The sequence below is a fragment of the Oncorhynchus mykiss genome, chromosome 16, assembly GCF_013265735.2.
Source record: "Oncorhynchus mykiss isolate Arlee chromosome 16, USDA_OmykA_1.1, whole genome shotgun sequence".
NCBI lineage: Eukaryota > Metazoa > Chordata > Actinopteri > Salmoniformes > Salmonidae > Oncorhynchus > Oncorhynchus mykiss.
This window is the reverse complement of record NC_048580.1, coordinates 40429957-40449202: the sequence shown is the minus strand read 5'-3', so window position 1 is coordinate 40449202 and position 19246 is coordinate 40429957. Positions and strand designations below refer to the sequence as shown.

At 41.8% G+C, this 19246-nt stretch overlaps 2 protein-coding genes across 4 annotated transcripts; one reads left to right on the top strand and one right to left on the bottom strand.

The window, feature by feature from the left end:
* Positions 1–5838: 5838 nt before the first annotated feature.
* LOC110491958 (glycoprotein-N-acetylgalactosamine 3-beta-galactosyltransferase 1-B) lies at positions 5839–13145 on the top strand. Of its 2 annotated transcripts, XR_002468933.2 has the most exons (7): positions 5839–6170; positions 8067–8240; positions 8507–8642; positions 9475–9636; positions 9901–10403; positions 11520–12006; positions 12103–13145. XR_002468933.2 is itself a non-coding variant. In XM_021565856.2 (6 exons), exons 2-6 carry the CDS (start codon positions 8157–8159, stop codon positions 11853–11855), a joined length of 1221 nt encoding a protein of 406 aa, XP_021421531.2. In that variant the 5' UTR covers positions 5839–6170; positions 8067–8156; the 3' UTR covers positions 11856–13145. The 2 variants fall into 2 exon arrangements, 1 of the variants encoding a protein (XP_021421531.2); XM_021565856.2 differs by having other exon boundaries at positions 11520–13145.
* Positions 12922–17334, bottom strand: tac3a (tachykinin precursor 3a). Of its 2 annotated transcripts, none has more exons than XM_036946873.1 (7): positions 16213–17334; positions 15497–15634; positions 15155–15254; positions 14622–14654; positions 14426–14479; positions 13728–13806; positions 12922–13248 (listed from the first exon to the last, which is right to left on the bottom strand). In XM_036946873.1, exons 2-7 carry the CDS (start codon positions 15608–15610, stop codon positions 13230–13232), a joined length of 399 nt encoding a protein of 132 aa, XP_036802768.1. In that variant the 5' UTR covers positions 15611–15634; positions 16213–17334; the 3' UTR covers positions 12922–13229. The 2 variants fall into 2 exon arrangements, with proteins under 2 accessions (XP_036802768.1, XP_021421533.1); XM_021565858.2 differs by having other exon boundaries at positions 15497–15643; positions 16213–17327.
* Between the last annotated feature and the right edge of the window lie 1912 nt (positions 17335–19246).

The window sequence follows — 19246 nt, the reverse complement described above, 5'->3', positions numbered from 1 at the left end:
CTGAAAATGTTCAATGACCAGAGTTCAGAGTTCACAATGGAAAATCATTTAGTTTAGGGTGTCTGTGTACACATCATTGAACGTTGACCTGATTTACCAAGCGCTACTCTTGATTTGTATAACCAGTTCAAAACGCCAAGATATCCAGATGATTTCCATTTCAAAGGTGCAGTGACTGTCTCTATTAGTTGAGAGCGAACCTGCTTTCTATGTCACAGTGGAAAACAAAACCACAACTGGCAAGTTGTCAAAAACAGACAAAACACAAGTCACTTAAGTTGGAACAAAACCCAAGTCACCAAGTATTCCTTCAAATGACAAAAGAGATGTGATTGTGTCTCAATGTAATCAAGGTATGAAATTATTGTTATTTTAAAATATCTCAGACAAAAATCGTCTCGCAGTTGAATCTAGTTGCCTACACCTGCTACAGGCCAAAATGTTTTTTTAAAATGCTTCAGCCAATTTCCTTCAACAAGCACAAATAATATCTATTTGGCAACCACCCTGGGCAGGGGGAGAGGTCGAGACAGTTTCAGTAGGATTAAAAACTCGTGTCAAACTATTTCCACAGAGGGCAGACTGTGAAAGGAAAAACCAAAACCCACAGACACTAGGCCCTCCATCGAATGAGATTGACACCCACGCGATCAATAATGGCGCCTGACGGGATGGCTGCCGTCTTACGGGCTCCTAACCAACTGGGCTATTTTGTTTATTTTTTTCGCATTGTGTGTATCTTATTATGTACATACAGTTGCTGCTACTGTCTCTTATGACCAAAAAGAGCGATTACTCACCTCGAACTGGACAAAGATGTTTTCTTTAATGAGTCCGACACAAAGGATATACTGCTTTCCGGAGAACAGGTCCAAGACCCTGTCATTTGCTTGAAGAAAAGCTGGAGATACCGCGGGAGAAGGTTGGGATGTCTTGTTAGGATTCATAGGCAAGTGAGTAAATTGCCATTGCCATTGGTATTATTGGCTAACGTACAATAACTGGAAAACAAACTCGATGATCTATGGTCGAGACTATCCTACCAACGGTACATAATTTTAAAAAATATCTTATGTTTGACCAAGTCGTGGTTGAACGACAACATGGATAATATAGAGTTGGCTGGTTTTTCTGTGTATCTGCCAGGACAGTGTAGTGACGTCTGGTAAGACGAGGGGTGGGGGTTGTGGGTCTATTTGTCAATAAATGCTGGTGTGCGATGTCTAATGTTAAAGAAGTCTTGAGGTAGAGTACCTCATGATAAGTTGTAGACCACACTATCTACAACGAGGGTTCTCGTCTATATTATTTGTAGCCGTCTATATACGCAGTTTCATCAGCTGTCCAGGTGGCTGGTCTAAGACCATCCCGCTGGTGAAAAAGCCGGATGTGGAGGTCCTGGGCTGGCGTGGTTACAGGTGATCTGCGGTTGTGAAGCTGGTTGGACGAACTGCCAAATTCTTTAAAACAACGTTGGAGGCAGCTTATGAGGACTGCCACAGGAAAGGAAGACCCAGAGTTACCTCTGCTGCAGAGGATAAGTTCATTAGAGTTACCAGCCTCAGAAATTGCAGCCCAAATAAATGCATTACGGAGTTCAAGTAACAAACACATCTCAACATCAACTGTTCAGAGGAGACTGCGTGAATCAGGCCTTCGTGGTCGAATTGCTGCGAAGAAACCACTACTAAAGGACACCAATAATAAGAAGAGACTTGCTTGGGCAAAGAAACATGAGCAATGGACATTAGACCGGTGGAAATCTGTCTTTTTGTCTGATGAGTCCAAATTTGAGATTTTTGTTTCCAACCTCCGTGTCTTTGTGAGATGCAGAGTGGGTGAACAGATGATCTCCGCATGTATGATTCCAACCGTGAAGCATGGAGGAGGAGGTGTGATGGTGTGGGGGTGCTTTCCTGGAATTCAAGGCACACTTACTTAACTAGCATGGCTACCACAGCATTCTGCAGCGGTACGTCATCCCATCTGGTTTGCGCTTAGTGGGACTATCATTTTTTTTTCAACAGGACAATGACCCAATACACCTCCAGGCTGTGTAATGGCTATTTGACCAAGAAGGAGAGTGATGGAGTGCTGCATCAGATGACTTGCCCTCCACAATCACCCGACCTCAACCCAATTGAGATGGTTTGGGATGAGTTGGACTGCAGATTGAAGGAAAAGCAGCACATGTGGGAACTCCTTCAAGCCTGTTGGAAAAGCATTCCAAGTGAAGCTGTTTGAGAGAATGCAATGAGTGTGCAAAGCTGTAATCAAGGCAAACGGGTGGCTACTGTGAAGAATCTCAAATATAAAATATATTTGATTTGTTTAACACTTTTTTGGTTACTACATGATTCCATATGTTATTACATCATTTTGATGTCTTCACTATTATTCTACAATGTAGAAAATAGTTAAAAAAAGAAAAACCCTTGAATGAGTAGGTGTGTCCAAACTTTTGACTGGTGCTGTATCTATTTACAAAACAAAATATGAGCGATTGATGCAAAAATGATGCAGAAAACTACATTGATGGAAGCTACAATCTATCTGCAATATTAAAGCTGATCTACCCCCCCCCCCCCAAAAAAAACAAAAACAAGCCACCTACGATTCCCCACAAGGCAGCTTCTTGTTATTGTTGCTAGCTATCTGAACGTTCAGAATCATAACAATGTTTTTTGAGAAACAGACGCCTCACAAGTCCTCAACTGGCAGCTTCATTAAATAGTACCCGCGCAACACCAGTCTCAACGTCAACAGTGAAGAGGCGACTCTGAGATGCTGGCCTGACGACTTTAAGTGACCATTTTGTGATATCCCGGGGATGTCCTAACTACTCATTATGTTTGCAGGGGAGACTAAGAAATTCAGCTTGGCCCCCAAGATCGTCACAACCTTCTACAGATGTACCACCGAGAGCATTCTGTCAGGCTGTAATGCCACCTGGTACAGCAACTGCATCACCCGCAACCACAGGGCTCTCCAGAGGGTGGTGCAATCAACCCAATGCATCCTTAGGGGCACACTGCCTTTCCTCCAGGACATCTACAGCACCCAGTGCCATAGGAATGCCAAGAAGATCATCAAGGACCTCAGCCACCCAAGCCATAACCTTTTCACCCCGCAACCATCTAGAAGTTGGAGACAGTACAGGTACATTAAATCTGGGATCAGGAGACTGATAGAATCTGTTCATCTCCAGGCAATCAGACTGTTGAACAGCCATCACTAGCCAGCCTCCGCCCGGTACCCTGCCCTGCATCTTAGACACTGTCACTAGCCGGCTACCACCCAGCACTCTACCTTGCACCTTTGAGACTGCTGTTTACATATTGTTTTACCCATTTTATATGCATATACTGTATTCTAGTCAAGGCTCATCCAATATATACTGTCCATATAGTCTATTCAAACCATTTATACACATATACAGTGGCAAGAAAAGGTTTGTGAACCCTTTGGAATTACCTGTATTTCTGCATAAATTGATCATAAAATTTGATCTGATCTTCATCTAAGTCACAAAAATAGACAAACACAGTCTGCTTAAACTAATAACACACAAACAATTATACATTTTAATGTCTTTATTGAACACACCATGTAAACATTCACAGTGTAGGGTGGAAAAAGTATGTGAACCCTTGGATTTAATAACTGGTCACCTTTAGCAGCAATAACCTCAACCAAATGTTTTCTGTAGTTGCAGATTGGACCTGCACAACGGTCAGGAGGAATTTTGGACCATTAATCTTTACAAAACTGTTTCAGTTCTGCAATATTCTTAGGATGTCTGGTGTTAAAATCGTGTTGAGGTCAGGACTCTGACTGGGCCACTCTAGAAGTCGTATTTTCTTCTGTTGAAGCCATTCTGTTGTTGATTTACTTCTGTGTTTTGGGTCGTAGTCCTGCTGCATCACCCAACTTCTGTTGAGCTTCAATTGGTGGACAGATAGCTTAACATTCTCCTGCAAAATGTCTTGATCAACTTGGGAATTCATTTTTCCGTCGATGATAGCAAGCTATCCAGGCCCTGAGGCAGCAAAGCAGCCCAAACCATGAGGCTCCCTCCACCATACTTTACAGTTGGGATGAGGTTTTGATGTTGGTGTGCTGTGCCTTTTTATCTCCACACATAGTGTTGTCTGTTCCTTCCAAACAACTCAACTTTAGTTTAATCTGTCCACAGAAAATTTTGCAGGAAGCACTGTGGAACATCCAGGTGCACTTTTGCGAACTTCAGAAGTGCAGCAATAATGTTTTGGGAAAGCAGTCGCTTCTTCCGTGGTGTCCTCCCATGAACACCATTCTTGTTTAGTGTTTTACAAATCGTAGACTCGTCAACAGAGATGTTAGCATGTTCCAGAGATTTTTGTAAGTCTATAGCTGACACTCTAGGATTCTTCTTAATAAATAAGTCAAATACATTTTTAGCAAAGATAGGCCTACGTTTGCATCTTTAAAGAAAACATGTTGGTATTGGATCGCTCGATTTGCTATGCTGCATTTTTAAAAATCAGAAATAACAGAGATGTGTGTTGGAAATAGCAACTTGGATTAAATATGACGATGTTGTCAAGGCTCAGGAGAAGACCCAGATGCAGACCATAACAAAAGTTTACCTCAAAAACAGGGGGGCAAGGCAAACAACAGGCAGAGTTCACTAATCCAGAGCAGAGTCCGAAAGGTACCTAACGGCAGGCAGGCTCAGGGTCATGGTAGGCAGAGGTCAGTAATCCAGAGCAGAGTCCGAAAGGTACGGAACGGGAGGCAGGCTCAGGGTCATGGCAGGCAGAGGTAAGTAATCCAGGGAGATGTAACAAGGTACAGAACAGCAGGCAGGCTCAGGGTCAGGGCAGGCACAATGATCAACTGGACCTTTAAATACTTGATTGAGATTAGTAGGCTAGCCTACAAAGCCGCCCTTATTTCAACATAATTCCTACCCTAGAGCAGAAATGCTTATTTCGATTTCACCTCCGAAGAATGATCTCAGACAAACAACGTTGGAGGCGGCTTATGGTAGAGAAATTAACATTAAATTATCTGTCATCAACTCTGGTGGACACTCCTGCAGTCAGCATGCCAGTTGCATGCTCCCTCAATACTTGAGACACCTGTGGCATTGTGTTGTGTGACAAAACTGCACATTTTAGAGTGACCGTTTATTTTCCCCAGCACAAGGTGCACCTGTGTCAGGATCATGCTGTTTAATCCACTTCTTGATATACATGTACACCTGTCAAGTGAATGGATTACCTTGGCAAATAAGAAATTATCACTAACAGGAATGTAAACAAATTTGTGCACAACATTTTTGTCTGTAATGATTATTTCTGGGACCAACACTTTACATGTTGCATTTATATTTTTGTTCCTTGAATTTTCTTTTGCAAGTGCATGTTCATTTTAGGATAGACAGTTGTGGTTTAGCTGCATCAATCAAAGCAGTGAAGTGTGTAGTTAAGCAAGACTACAGTGGTCAAACAATTCATCTTGGGGTGATGGAGGGAGCAGCGTTGCCAAACGCAATCATATCACATAATTATACCATTTATAAATGGTATAATTTCGTGGTTTAATTGCTGCATATATATTTTTAATACAGACTAGCTCCAAAATAAGTGAACATTGAGAAATGATCCAATGGATTATGTAAATGTTCTGAGTATTGGTTTGAACAAGGTGATGCGCAGATTCACTGACCTACAAATAATCTGGAATTGCGAAATAACCTACACTTTTTTTTTCAAGTGATCTTTACCCAGGCTTCAAACATCCTTTTAATTCTGTGTAGCGTCTCGCACAGGCTGATCCTCTCAACCGCAAGGAGGCCGGCCACAAGCAGTACAATTTCAACAAATCAAATGCTGCGGTCTCAGAGATTACCCCGTGATGCTGAAGAATGTGGATTTTACAGTAGGGTTCCTCCTCATGTTGTCTTTTATTTCCCGAGCGATTAAATACACGGGGGGGGCTTTACAAACTTAAATATAGGTCTGACCCACTCTTTCTGTTGATGGTGTGATGTTCTATGCCGTCGGTTAGTCTCGAAATGTATGAAAAACAATAGGCTTTTGGAATTCATTGTAGTCTAGGATGCACTCAACGTAGAGGTTTTCCTTCTCACGTTGGTTACAAGCGACTCTGATCAACAAACGCAGGTAATGATAATATTTCGGGACACCATAACTGGTGATAAACAGATGCAATGTCTTTGTCTGATGGAAAGCTATTGCTTTATCCAAATGATTTTGACGGTGATAAAATCATAGCGGTAATTAGCGTCACGGTGATGTTGTCTTGACGGTCTCTGTAACGTTGACTCAGTGAATCTCCATTCAAGACCGGCTACTGTTGTAAAAATGTCATATGACAATGTTGTGAATATAATTGTGTTTCATTTCTGAAGAATATCAATTCAGAAGAATTAGGAATCCTGCAATGAATCTAAACTCTGCTTATAACTCTCACACACCACCAATAATAGATAGAAGATAGTGGTTGAATGACGATAGCTCTAAACTGTATACAACGTAGCTTCTGTGTTATTATTGTGTTGTACGTGTTTTTCAGTCATTTTAAGGCTGGCAGGCAGCAGAGTCTGTCTGTTAAGGGGATATGCGTGGCCTACTTAGTGTACATTATTAACTTCCTCGTCCACGATTAGCGGTCTCTCACCTCAATATAACCTCAATGCTACTAGAGTGAAACAGCAAACGGGAGTGGCCAATTTGTTAGAATGTCGTCCATTGAGCTACAGCAGAATGTCAGAAAGACATTTAGAAAGACGTTTCAGAGACATTAGCCACTCCTGTTTGCTGTTCCATTGTAGTAGTTTCAATCTCATCTAAAAGTTATTTATACAACAAGAGGATAGATTTATCTCACTAGGACAGAGATTGGCAATTTAGATGGGGGGTGGGTGCCACAAAAAAATCTGAACTCATCATGGGAGGCTGCATTGGCTCAAGGGTCTGCATACACACATCCATACCCACACACATGTAGTCCGAGCTGGCTCTACCATTTTAGGGGCCCTAAACTACATTTTGTTTCCCACACCTTGCGAGCAAAACATTTTCTACACATTTTGCCATGTGGCGTATAGAAAACGTTTCAGTTTTTAAAGCACTTGGCTGCAAATCTACATATTTTGCAATGGGGTAGAGAGTTGATTTTGCTATTTTATAACTCATATCATGCAATTCCACTCCATTCCACTCCCTGGGGCGGAGAAAATAATTTTTAGTTTTACAGCTAATTTTCTGCAATTCTACACATTTTGTCATAGGGTGAAGAGAAATGTTTGCCGTTTTTAAGATGAAGCGTCACTAGTAAAAGGAATGGGTGCCCCCCAGTCGGTAATTCGACCATGATTACTACAAATTTAGATAGCCTTCCACTAGACTCATTTACCAATCTCAAAAAGGTTAGCTGATGCACAACCAAATATTGAAATTGCACCTTGTGCATTCTACTATTCTAACTCTCAACAATAAGTTGAAACTCTGAGTTCCCCAAAAATATTGATCCGTAGAGATCCTCTGGTTAAAAAAAAAAAGAAGCCCCATGCCAGTGATTGGGGACATTGCCCTGTGACAGTTGCCTTTCGGATGGGACATTAAATGGGTGTCCTGATTCTCTGTGGTCACTAAAGATCCCATGGCACTTATCGTAAGAGTAGGGGTGTTAACCCCGGTGTCCTGGTTAAATTCCCAATCTGGCCATCATACCATCATGGCCACCTTTCAATTGTCTCATTCATTCATCCCTCCTCCTCTCCCCTGTAACTATTCCCCTGGTCGTTGCTGTAAATGAGAATGTGTTCTTAGTCAACTTACCTGGGAAAATAAAACGAAATAGAACAAGGCCCCTGACTTGGCCTTCAGTGTGTATATAATACAGACAGTTGGACAGAACTATCATGTTCCATGCAAGATAAATAGAGATTAGTATCAGCTATATTCTGAATATTTTGTGCCTGACGAAAACAATAGGTGAAGTAAATGGTCGACATATGTTTCTGCCTTTTCAATCCCATTGTGTTCCAATCTCAGAAGAGATGCTGTAATTGGAGTGGACCAGGAAGTACTAGAGAGGAGAAGGAGGAGGAGGAGGAGGAGAGGAGGGAAGAGGAGGATACCACCATGAAAGGTCTGAGTGCCTCCAGGTTCTGCTTCTACTTGGGTTTCGTAGTGGGGACCCTCAGCCTGTACCTCTTCCTGCGCCAGGTGTGTTACACATCTATAATCTAGTGGCCTTAAACACCTATATCAACTATTCAGGTAGCCATATAATATTACAATAATATACTTCTGTAATTATTATTCAGATATCCGTATACACCTGTAATTACGGTACTCTCTCCCTGCATTAGTGCACCTACGTAGTACATCTGTCGTTACTGTTGACTGTGTTGCTGTTTGATGCTTGGTGTTATCAGTCAGTAAACTTGTTTGTACTTGTACCACACCATATTTATAATGTGAACACACAGCTATGGTTTGAGAGGAGCATGGAGCTCCCTGTGCTGGGAGGGGTCCAGGGCAGCTCAGTAGCAGCGGTGGCAGAGGAGAGGCAGGCCAGTGTGGAGAGAGCAGCCCTCATCAATCTCAACGTCCCGCACCACACAGGTACACAGGCCCAATAAGGCCCATCCCAGTGAAAGGAAATGGAGTGCCTCTGAAGATCTCGTAAATCTGTGTGGAAGTTTGAAAGAAGTGCGTTGTGAACGTTTTGTACTTTAATATCGAAAATGAACCTCTTGGCTGCCAAAATTATTAAAACACTAAATTATGAAAAAATAGACTAGTTCCAAAACATACATCTAGCCATGTAAATATGACTAATATACAGTGTTACTCTATTCCTGTATAAGGGGACACTGCAGCACTGTTCGTCCCCAGTGCCTTTGTTATTGTTTTGTTGGTGAAACCAACTTGTGGAGCCTCCGGCAGCTTGGTAAAAACTAATTGCAGTACATATTCTGCTCTTCTATTGCTCGTGATGTCAGTTGGGGAAAAAAACTGTGTTTGTTGTAATATCATGGAGGTTCTACCAATTAGATGGGCAAGCAGCAGTTGCTACATTCATTGTTGGACTTAGAAATGATATGATGTGTACCCATTGATTCTTGTAGAATATATCTTGTAAATGCCTTATGAGCTTAGTTCAACACTGTCGTAACCCATCAGAACACGAAACATAAGCTTGTTTTACACCAATGTTTGTAAACAAAGTAAATGTAAAAAAACATTATATAGCCTCAAAACATGGTTAAAACGATCATTTTTATATCATGGATCTTCCTCGGCATCCATAGCTCTGTCTAATGAATTAGCTAAGCTTTACCCTTAGTTTTTTTTTTTACCGAAACGGGTGGGGGACAAAGCTTTGTTATGGTTTCTACTGCTGATTGCCGCTTTAAGGATTTCAGCTTAAAAGTTGTGTGGCTATGATTTTCAGGTGAGGACAGTCGCGTGGCAGATGAGTTGTACCGAAAGGTGCGCATCCTGTGCTGGGTGATGACAGGCCCCAGTAACCTGCAGACCAAGGCCCGCCATGTCAAGGCCACCTGGAGCCGCCACTGCAACGTGGTGGTCTTCATGAGCTCTGTCGACGACCCAGGTGGGTACCCAGCCAGGTAGCCTAGAAGGGTATTGAGGCGGGCCGGTTTGAATCCCATAACCAACGGGAAACATCTGGTCAAAAGGATCCTATATAGATGCTATCTCGTGCCTTGTTTCCCTTGAGTAAGGCCCATGACCCTAACTGCTGTGATGCACAATGGCTGACTCTGTGCTTTGTGCCTGACTGACTCTGGGGGAGGTTGCATTAGAAAGCAAAAAACAGTAGGAAAATGGACAATAAAGCATTCTTCTTCTTCGCCAGACTTCCCCACCGTAGGGCTGGGGACAGGGGAGGGCCGCGACCAGCTCTACTGGAAGACCATCCGGGCCTTCCACTATGCCCTGGAGCATCATGGGAACGAAGCCGACTGGTTCCTCAAGGCGGACGACGACACCTTCGTAGTGGTGGACAACCTCCGCTGGGTCCTGTCCAATCACACGCCCGAGGAGCCCCTCTACTTCGGCAAGCGCTTCAAGCCCTACGCCAAGCAGGGGTACATGAGTGGCGGAGCGGGGTATGTGTTGAGTAAGGAGGCCCTCAGGAGGTTCGTGGAGGGGTTCAAGACCAAGGTGTGTACCCATACCACCTCTGTGGAGGACTTGGCTCTGGGACAGTGTCTGGAGAAGATGGGGGTTCTGGCCATGGACTCCAGGGATACATGGCAGCGGGAGACGTTTCATCCATTCGTGCCGGAACACCACCTGACTGGGAAGTTCTCCAAGAGCTTCTGGTACTGGAACTACTGCTACTACCCCATCGTGGAGGTCAGTCACCACTGAGCTCTCTCTCTCTTTCTCCTTCTCTTGTTGTCGTTACTTTTGTTGGCTTTCAGTTCCACTGATTTTTAAGATACAAGCCAGAGCTCACCTTGCTCTTAGTCTCTCTCTCTCTCTCTCTCTCTTTCTTCCTTTCCAGTCTCTCTCTGTAGTACCTATCTTATTCATGTAAGACTGTTTAAGATGAACCCAGATAATGGATTACCATTGAATTGAGGGTCAAACTGGGTCAGGAAGACAGTTTTCCAAGAGCTCGAACTTGTTTCCTCTTATAATCCTTTAATTCAATTAATGGCCATCTGTACACTATTGTGCACCAATTGTATATTTGCGGCTCAAGGTTTTTTTGTCTATTAAAGTGTAGGTAGGGCATTTTTTTGACCAGGGCATCACTGTCTTGCACAATCCCTCTCTGAAACTAGGTACAATATATGGAATATAGACATTTATTTTCGATGAGCAGCCTGAATATAGGCTACATGTTATGTGAAGGATATATCACTGTGAAAATGACAACGTTAGATGTCTGTCCTTCTAAAGCCTTCATAGAAAGAAAGGAATTACATTAAAGTGGATGATTGCTAAAGTGGATGATTGCAGTGGAGACAATGCACTGTCCACAGTAGGAACATTTCCCATTTTCTTTCATGTATTTGTGCTAATTCATTGTGCTTTGCAATGCAAATGAGACACGTTTATTATGAGTCTATCAGACAGGGACCACCGAGGCACATGACAATACACCTGGGGGTAAACAAGCCATTCAGGTGTCTTTGTGGAGGAAACATAGCCAGTGTCTCCTCTGCTTAACAATGACTGTCAGAAATGTGTTATTAGGTTTTCCCCCAGTCAAATATACTTGCAGGAATGTGAAATAGACAGTGAACACTCCAATAGTCCATTTTAAACAGCTGTTTAAGCGATCTGATGTATGCTACAGAGGAGTAAGCGTGTGTGTTCCGAGCTGTATTGCTGTGTGTGTGTGCGTGTGTACGCGTGTGCATATGTCACAGGTGTGTGTTTTAAGGGTGGGATTCTGTCAAAAGATACAGTGGAAGGCCATATAGCAAGTTTTATAGTGCTCAGTTTGCTATTTTCCTCCAGGGTCCCCAGTGCTGCTCAGACCTGGCAGTATCCTTCCACTATGTGGACGCAGAGCTGATGTACACGCTGGAGTACTGGACCTACCACCTCCGTGCCTACGGCTACAGATACCGCTACAGACCTCCACTACCCCAGGGCCTGGTGGAGCGGCTGGCCCAGCCGGAAATGGCCACTGTGGGGGCAGCTGGTAGAGGGACAATACCAGCTGGTGTTATTGTTGTTGGTGGTGGAGACCAGTCCAAAATGGAGGCAGTGTCATATAAAGGGGCTGCGAGGGAAAGTCAAATCCCCATGGACAATAACAGGACTGCAGTCACACAGGAGAGACAGCAGTGATTCTCTTTGGGTCGACGCCTAACTTCCACTTGGTGTCATTTGGGACGGTTTGATTTGAAGTGTTTGAATGTGGTTTTTTAAGGTGGTATCGGGAGTGTGTTGTTGTGTGTGATTGGAAACAGGACTTGTGAAATGGTCATGCCAGGAACAGGTTTGAAGCGTTTGAATGTGTTTTTTTAAGGTGGTATCGGGAGTGTGTTGTGTGTGATTGGGAACAGGACTTGTGAAATGGTCATGCCAGGAACAGGTTCGATATTTCCAACGTTGTGCACCAGTTCCACCACAGTCCAGGTTTAATTGGTTGTGGGGGATTTTATTCATCCATATACTGTACAACTTTTTACCTGAATGGGTTAACTGTTTTTTATCAATATCTGTTGTTGTTTTATCTGATATTCTGTTTGAATTCCAATAGTATGCCGTTAGTGACCATGCATCTGTATAAACTTCTAGAGCATTTACTTCATGAGGCCCACGCTGCATAAAAACATTCTGACCTGGACATTTCCTATAGCATGATATCAAGAATTTCTGTGTCTTAGATGTTGATTTGGAAAATCATCATTTCCACAACTAACAGTGCTCCTGTATTCCATTCCCTAATTGACTGTCCATAACTATTCAATTCTATATTGGTATTGCACTTTTAGAGAAATATGAAGGGACCTTTATATGCGTGCACTGAACAATGGTTGTTTCTTAACGTTGTCGAGGTTTTCGGCAGAATCGGAGGTTTTCGGCATCAGGTCAAGCTGATAGAGCACATTTTTGATTGGTATTACATTGCTCTGTGGTGTAGCTAAGTGTGAGTGTATTTCATGTCAAATGTAATGGCCATATGTTTTTCCCATTTATTCTAGATTATCTGCTAAGCAGTTGAATGGCCTTAAAGTGGGGTAGATTATACTTACTATAACTACAGTACTAAAGTATTTTTTTGTACAGTACTACTTAATGTTCATTTTGGGTTACATATTCCGGCACTTTGAATTCTCGTTGCTATGATGGTAGATTTAAAATGTTGTAACCAAATATTTTTCAATGAATTGTCAGTATTGTTGCCACATTTGATTATTTCTTTAATTTGAATCACAAACATATGGTAAAGAAATAGTTCTTATCAGATGGGACTGTTACTGATTTCTTTCAGGTAATACATTATAGCTATTAGTTACTATGACAACCCATCGGGCACATGTTACAGTAGCAGGTTGATTTTGGTCAGTTTAAATTCCATAGATGTTTTCGCAAATACTTTGTTTTGTAAAATAAATAGTTGTTTCTTTTCTGTATTGTATAATAATAACTCCAATCTTCTGAAAAGGGGTTTTGCCTTGGCTGGATGTTAGGGATGGGTCTGGATGAATGTCTTGTCTACAGCCCACGCCGAAACCTGGATCAAAAAAGTAACAGTGGATTTTTAGTTAGACATTTATCATCAGTAAAGTTTCTAGTATTGTTTAATGCAACGCAGAACGTGAGAAAATATAAAGCACTTGATAACTTATTTTTATTCAATGTATTCTACACTCTGAGAAAAATAGGGTTCCAAAAGGGTTCTTCTGCTCTCCCCATAGGAGAACCCTTTTGGGTTCCATGTAGAACCTTCTGTAGAAAGGGTTCTATGTTGAACCCAAAAGGGTTCTACCTGGAACCAAAAACAGTTCTTCAAATGGTTCTCCTATGGGGACAGCCCGAAGAACCCTTTAAAGTTGGAGACACCACCTTTTATCTAAGAGCGTACTGCGTAGAGAGATGAGCTAATGCTGACACATGTACTGTATTTAAAGGCATATGTGGAAACCTGCGTAGCATAAAATGCATGGAGTCTACTAAATGATATGGGAGAGCAAATGCCTCACACGCACACACCTCAGTCTGCACTTATTAAAGAATAAGCCTCCTCTTCTTGTCTCAGGGTATGCCTCCTTTGTCAAAGGACGCATGTTGCCTGTTAGAGAGAACACACACTGGGTCACTGAGCTGGGGGGGGAAAAAAGCATTATCTCCACTGCACATTGGATTATTATGGAGGTATAGATGAATTAACCCTTTAGTGCAGTGGACTAAATCAGGGTCACACTGAGTGTTTTTTTTTGCTAGTCTTAAACACATCTACTTTGAAACAAAAGTATACACCTCACACACATGGCGATTGGCTTAAGAAAAGACACCTGTACCATGTCAGATATAGAGTTGAAATGTATTACATTATTAGTTTGCATCGCAATATTACTCTTCATATACATCACAGAAGACTGAATTATAACAAAACCGCTTGACATAGAAACACCTGATTTTCAGCGTAAAAAAAAAAAGTGTACTAATGATGAAAAATATGAATAACATTCCACGCATGAGGCCACTGGAGGGCGTTTTGGTCATTTGACTGCAGGTAATGTATGCTTTTATCCAAAGCAACTTTAAAATATGATCCCTGTATGAATGAGCCCATGACCTTGGTGTTTATTGCTAGTACCACACTCTTATCAACTGAGCCACACAAACCCAGCTGCAGAGGACCATTAGATTAGATTCTCATGCCCGCCCGCCCACCCACCCGCACTCACCTTGTTCCAAGTTTCTTCTGCCCATAAGCCCAACAAAGACATCATCCATCTCTCCTGTGACAAACACGGTTAAATCATTATCAAATGCCGCTGTTCGCAGTATATTAAGTTACATTGGTCATGATTGTTCTGTTAAAAGCTAATAACATTCCTATTGATGTGTAAAACAAACAGTAAATCAATGGTTATTCCTTACTTTTATGTGGAGAGGGAGGTACTTCATAAATATCTGTGAAAAAGCAAGTCAATTGTAAAAAATGCATAAAACCCAATAAAAATTGTTTATTCAATAAAAAAGTAAATTAGTGGTGTGAATACTGTAATTTCCCTGCAGTGAACTCCTGCTTCAACATTGAACATGTTTGAGTAAATAAAGACTAGGACACATTGCTAATTTAGTCAAAACAGAGAAGTCTCAGTGACACAGTATCAGTATAACCCCCTCTATACATCATCAAAGATGACTCAGTGCATGAATTGGGCAGGAGCTCACCGGAGCTGAGTACCTGCACCTCCAATTATCTACTGCTTGATCTCCTGTTCCTCTTACAGAATATTAGCTCAAAAGTATAGTGGCGCTCCTGCACTTAAATATAAACAGTACCGGAACCCAAAATGAGTACAGGAACCTATAACAGTCCAAGTCAAGCACCGAGACAACTGTTGTCTGCTGAGGGTCTTAACTTTGATTGATTGATGGTAAGACGCAGAGACAGAGCTGAAGCTTACCAGCGCCCCTTCTACCCATCAGCCCAACAAAGCTGTCATAATCTAGGTCGTTATATCTCTTCAGAATGGTCCGCTTGAGGTTTTCAAGACCTGGAGTATCCTGTAAAGACAACGATGATATGCCATTAATAAGCATCGTTTTCTCTCATTCGTAGACATGAAATCAGTCCCCCCCAAAAAATAATAATCGGGATGATAATTTGATCCGACCCCTACAGTCATTTGCTTTGAATTCACAGTTATGTTTTAAACCATTATATACCTAGATAAATAAAATAAAATACAAATGTACGTTACCATATGAGGGTTAAATAGATACGGTTGGATGAGAAACTTCCTTACCTCTGAGTCAGCAGTTGATCTGAGCGCCCCAGCAGCAGGCTCCTCGCAGCTGGACTGGCTTGAGCGGAGTTTCATGACGAGGAACAGAGCCACCAGCAACAATCCGTTTTTCATCTTCTTATTAACACCACCTGTAGCCTAGACAAGCTGTGATGTTGGGTTGACAATAATATCAACATTTAGAGATACATTTTTTTTGACGCATTAGAATAAATAACTTACAAGCTGCAAAATGCTTCATTAGAGCTCAGCGGAAACCAGCAAACGCGCACCAAGTATGAAACGGACTTGACATTGAAAATACACAATGAATAATAGACTAGAAGACTGCAACAGCAGGCCTAAACATTCGTTTCTCTTCTAAAATGTAGTGATAAACTGGTTTTAAATTGTGCGTAATGCGCACGGAATGTTTTCCATTTATTGTGAAATGAAAGGCTATATTACTAAACCTTGACAGTCATTTGATTTGTAGATATGTTTTCCGAATAGGCTACAACAATTACGCTATCATGTAGGCTATAGGCCTATAGAAAAAGTCCGAAATGTTTTTGTTGTTCAGCTTGCAGACAAAGTTGATTCGTTGCGTCTCCAAATGTCCCTGCAAAACTCCCGCCATCCAATTGATGGACAAATACATTCGGAATAACTTGAAATAGGCTCTATAACAAACCAAATACGGTATAGATCTATAAAAAAAATATATATATATTTACCTGTTTTCCGACGTGGTAATATTCGACTATGAATATTATGTTAGAGACAGTTGGAGAAGACCGTGCGCGCGCCCGGGTGCGGATGCTTGGTGGTGAGAGCGAAACGATGATTCGGATAGCTCCTGCAGTGCAGCGACGAGATCCGCGAGGACAGAGTGATGTGTCCACTATTCTGTTTATTAAATCATAGCTGTGTATCTGCGCGAGTCCAATCAGCTTCAGAAACGTAGGTGGGGTCTCGACGTCTTATATCACATTCTCGTGTATCCCCATAGTCATACCACTGATGATGATAATGATCAGGATGTTAAAATGGAGCCAATGGCGCCTAGCTGTCATCCGAAAAAAGAACACCATGATCCATTCAGCGTCCCCAAACGTTCCATGGTCCTATTCTTTGATAGGCGACATTACACAAATCTGATTGGTAGGCTTGTGAAGTTCAACGGATGCTGGTCTTATGATTTCAGCTGTGTTTCTTATTTTCAAATAGTTGTGGTAAGGACTGTAGGACTATCCATCGGTTGGAGATGATTCATATATAGGCCCAACGGTTTCATTTTTCAACAGGTTGGGACCAACATATGAGTTTCAAAGACAGTACCACGTGGAACTGTATTGCTCACTATCTCTCTCTTTGGCTGACTTGAATACTGTTTGCTCTGCCCTCATTCACTGCAAAATAGTTTGTCTCCTCATGGTGCCCTGTCCTCTTGATTGCTTAATTGTAATGGTCATTGACGATCCATCTAGGAAGTCATTAGACGACAGAGATAGGAGCTGCCACAGCGCCACGAGACTACGCGGATGGATGTCTTGGAGAGAGCAAATTGAGCTGCTGCCTACGTGCAGAGTTGATTAGGGAAAGAGAGAGCGGGAGAAAGGAGTCACCGGTGGCCTATGCTCTCTGATGAGTGATGGATGGATCTAAGAAAATAAGTATGAAGATGAATAAACTATATTATTCAGATGAACATACCTGCACTTTTTTTATACTCAGATAATACATAAGGAAATTGAAATTCTCTCCCCCCTTTCAAAAACCAAAACATCAAATGAATGCTAAATTTGAATGTAAATGCATGTCCAGCATAGTTGCTCTGAGGTGAATTTTAGAACATTTGTTTACTGTGTGAGGGAATTGAAAGTAAATTTCTGATTTATATGCAGGTTTGACCTAATTGAACCCAGCAAAGTAATGTGAATGAGTCTGTCGTGACTCACGAGTTGATTGCTGCAGCCATAAAATAAGTCCATGACTCAAATAAGTGTATGTGTGTCCGTGTCCATTTGTGGAGGCCATGTTGTCCAGCCGCCTAGCGAGAGAGAAGAAGAAATGTGGGATTGTTTCATCACAATTCAATCCGCTAAAGATGCCAAAGTGATTGGCAGTCAGTCTCTCGGTGTGTGTGTATGGGTGTGAGTGTGTTTGTGGGTCTGTGTTTCCAAACGTCTTTTTAAATTGCTTTCTCTGCTGCTAAATCTTTACTTAAACGCTTCTGACAGCCATTGCCAACAATGGTCAATTCTGCAACTTTCCTCAAGCATGACATTAGACCCAAAGGATATGATTCTTTTCCTCACAAGGAAGAAGAATATTGATTGAAGTGTGTGAAGCATGGTATCAGTCATTTGTTGAAGCGTTTGTTTTCTGGGAAATGTCAAAAGCACAATGCACAATTTTTGATAGTTTGGTGTTTCCTTCATATGCAAATGTGTATTATTATACCCAATTAAAACATTTTTAGCGCTCCGTTTTTCAAAAATGAAAACGTAATCTCTTACCAACACTTGAACTCAACTCAATGCAGTGTTTAACAGCAGTAGCCAAATAAATCAGCAACTATTTTGCCTCACAATTAAAGCACACTCAGATTGGCAATCAGATTCAACTACAATGGATGTTTTGTGAATCACAGCATACCGCATCTGTACAAGCCATTCATTTTTAATTTATATAAACTTTAAAGATCGTTGCGCCTGGGGACGATGGCTGTGGGGAATATAACAGATGAGAACAACACACATACACACACACACACCATTGGGGAGATAACAGATATGAACAACTTTAGTCTCTAGGGACTGTGATTAGAAAGAGGAGGGACTAAATACATGGAACAACAAAGGACAGGCATGGAAGCAAATGTTCCAATGGTTTCATATTACAAAAGGTTAACAGTGTAGTGTTTTAATAATGAACTCCAGGCCATATTTGGTTGTTCCTGTATTTTCTAGATACACAAGTAGACCAAAGAGTGGGTGTTGGTGTGTGTGGTGGCCAAGCTGGTGTGCGGAGATGTCAGGTCGGGGGTCGGGGGTCGGGGGTGGAGAGATCTGACAGAAGTGGGGGCGAGGAAGTCGTTAATCTGTTACATAATTGATGATTTTTTATTGATGATTTTACCCTTCCTTCTAATCAAAGGACCTCACTCTGAATACTAACAGTGGGCTATAAGTGAGACCTGGGGCTGGGTGCCAGAGGGGATGTTTACCTGCTGCTACTGGTCCCTAGCTGGGTATGGGGAACCCTCTCTATCTCTGTATGTGTCTCTCTCTCTCTCTCTCTCTCTCTCTCTCTCTCTCTCTCTCTCTCTCTCTCTCTCTCTCTCTCTCTAAATTCAATTCAAGGGCTTTATTGCCATGGGAAACATATGTTAACATTGCCAAAGAAAGTGAAGTATGTAATAAACAAAAGTGAAATAAACAATACAAATTACAGTTTTTCTCAATTGCTAAAACACTAAAACCCATTGGCTGAACAAAGTTCTCAGTTGCCTGGACTCATAAAGCTAATTATGCAGTCTGTTGTCAATACCTTAAACCATTTCACATGGTAAAACACAATTTGCAGATCTGACTTAGACTTTTCAGCAAAACTCTAAACACATTCTCATTATCAAAACACATTCTGCACTCTAACGCACGTGTCATCCATACTGGCAAACACAAGTGGCAACAATCAAATACAAATAGAGATCACATGTCATTGATTGAACACAACCACTCAAAATTGATTTAACCTGTTTCAAAT

Coding starts and splice junctions, on each gene's coding strand:
- LOC110491958 (XM_021565856.2), top strand. CDS start 8,157: ATGAAAGGTCTGAGTGCCTCCAGGTTCTGCTTCTACTTGGGTTTCGTA. Junction 8,643..9,474: donor CAACGTCCCGCACCACACAG/GTACACAGGCCC, acceptor TATGATTTTCAG/GTGAGGACAGTCGCGTGGCA. Junction 10,404..11,519: donor GCTACTACCCCATCGTGGAG/GTCAGTCACCAC, acceptor ATTTTCCTCCAG/GGTCCCCAGTGCTGCTCAGA.
- tac3a (XM_036946873.1), bottom strand. CDS start 15,610: ATGAAAAACGGATTGTTGCTGGTGGCTCTGTTCCTCGTCATGAAACTC. Junction 14,655..15,154: donor GATGGGTAGAAGGGGCGCTG/GTAAGCTTCAGC, acceptor GCTTTTTCACAG/ATATTTATGAAGTACCTCCC. Junction 14,480..14,621: donor ACCTCCCTCTCCACATAAAA/GTAAGGAATAAC, acceptor TGTTTGTCACAG/GAGAGATGGATGATGTCTTT.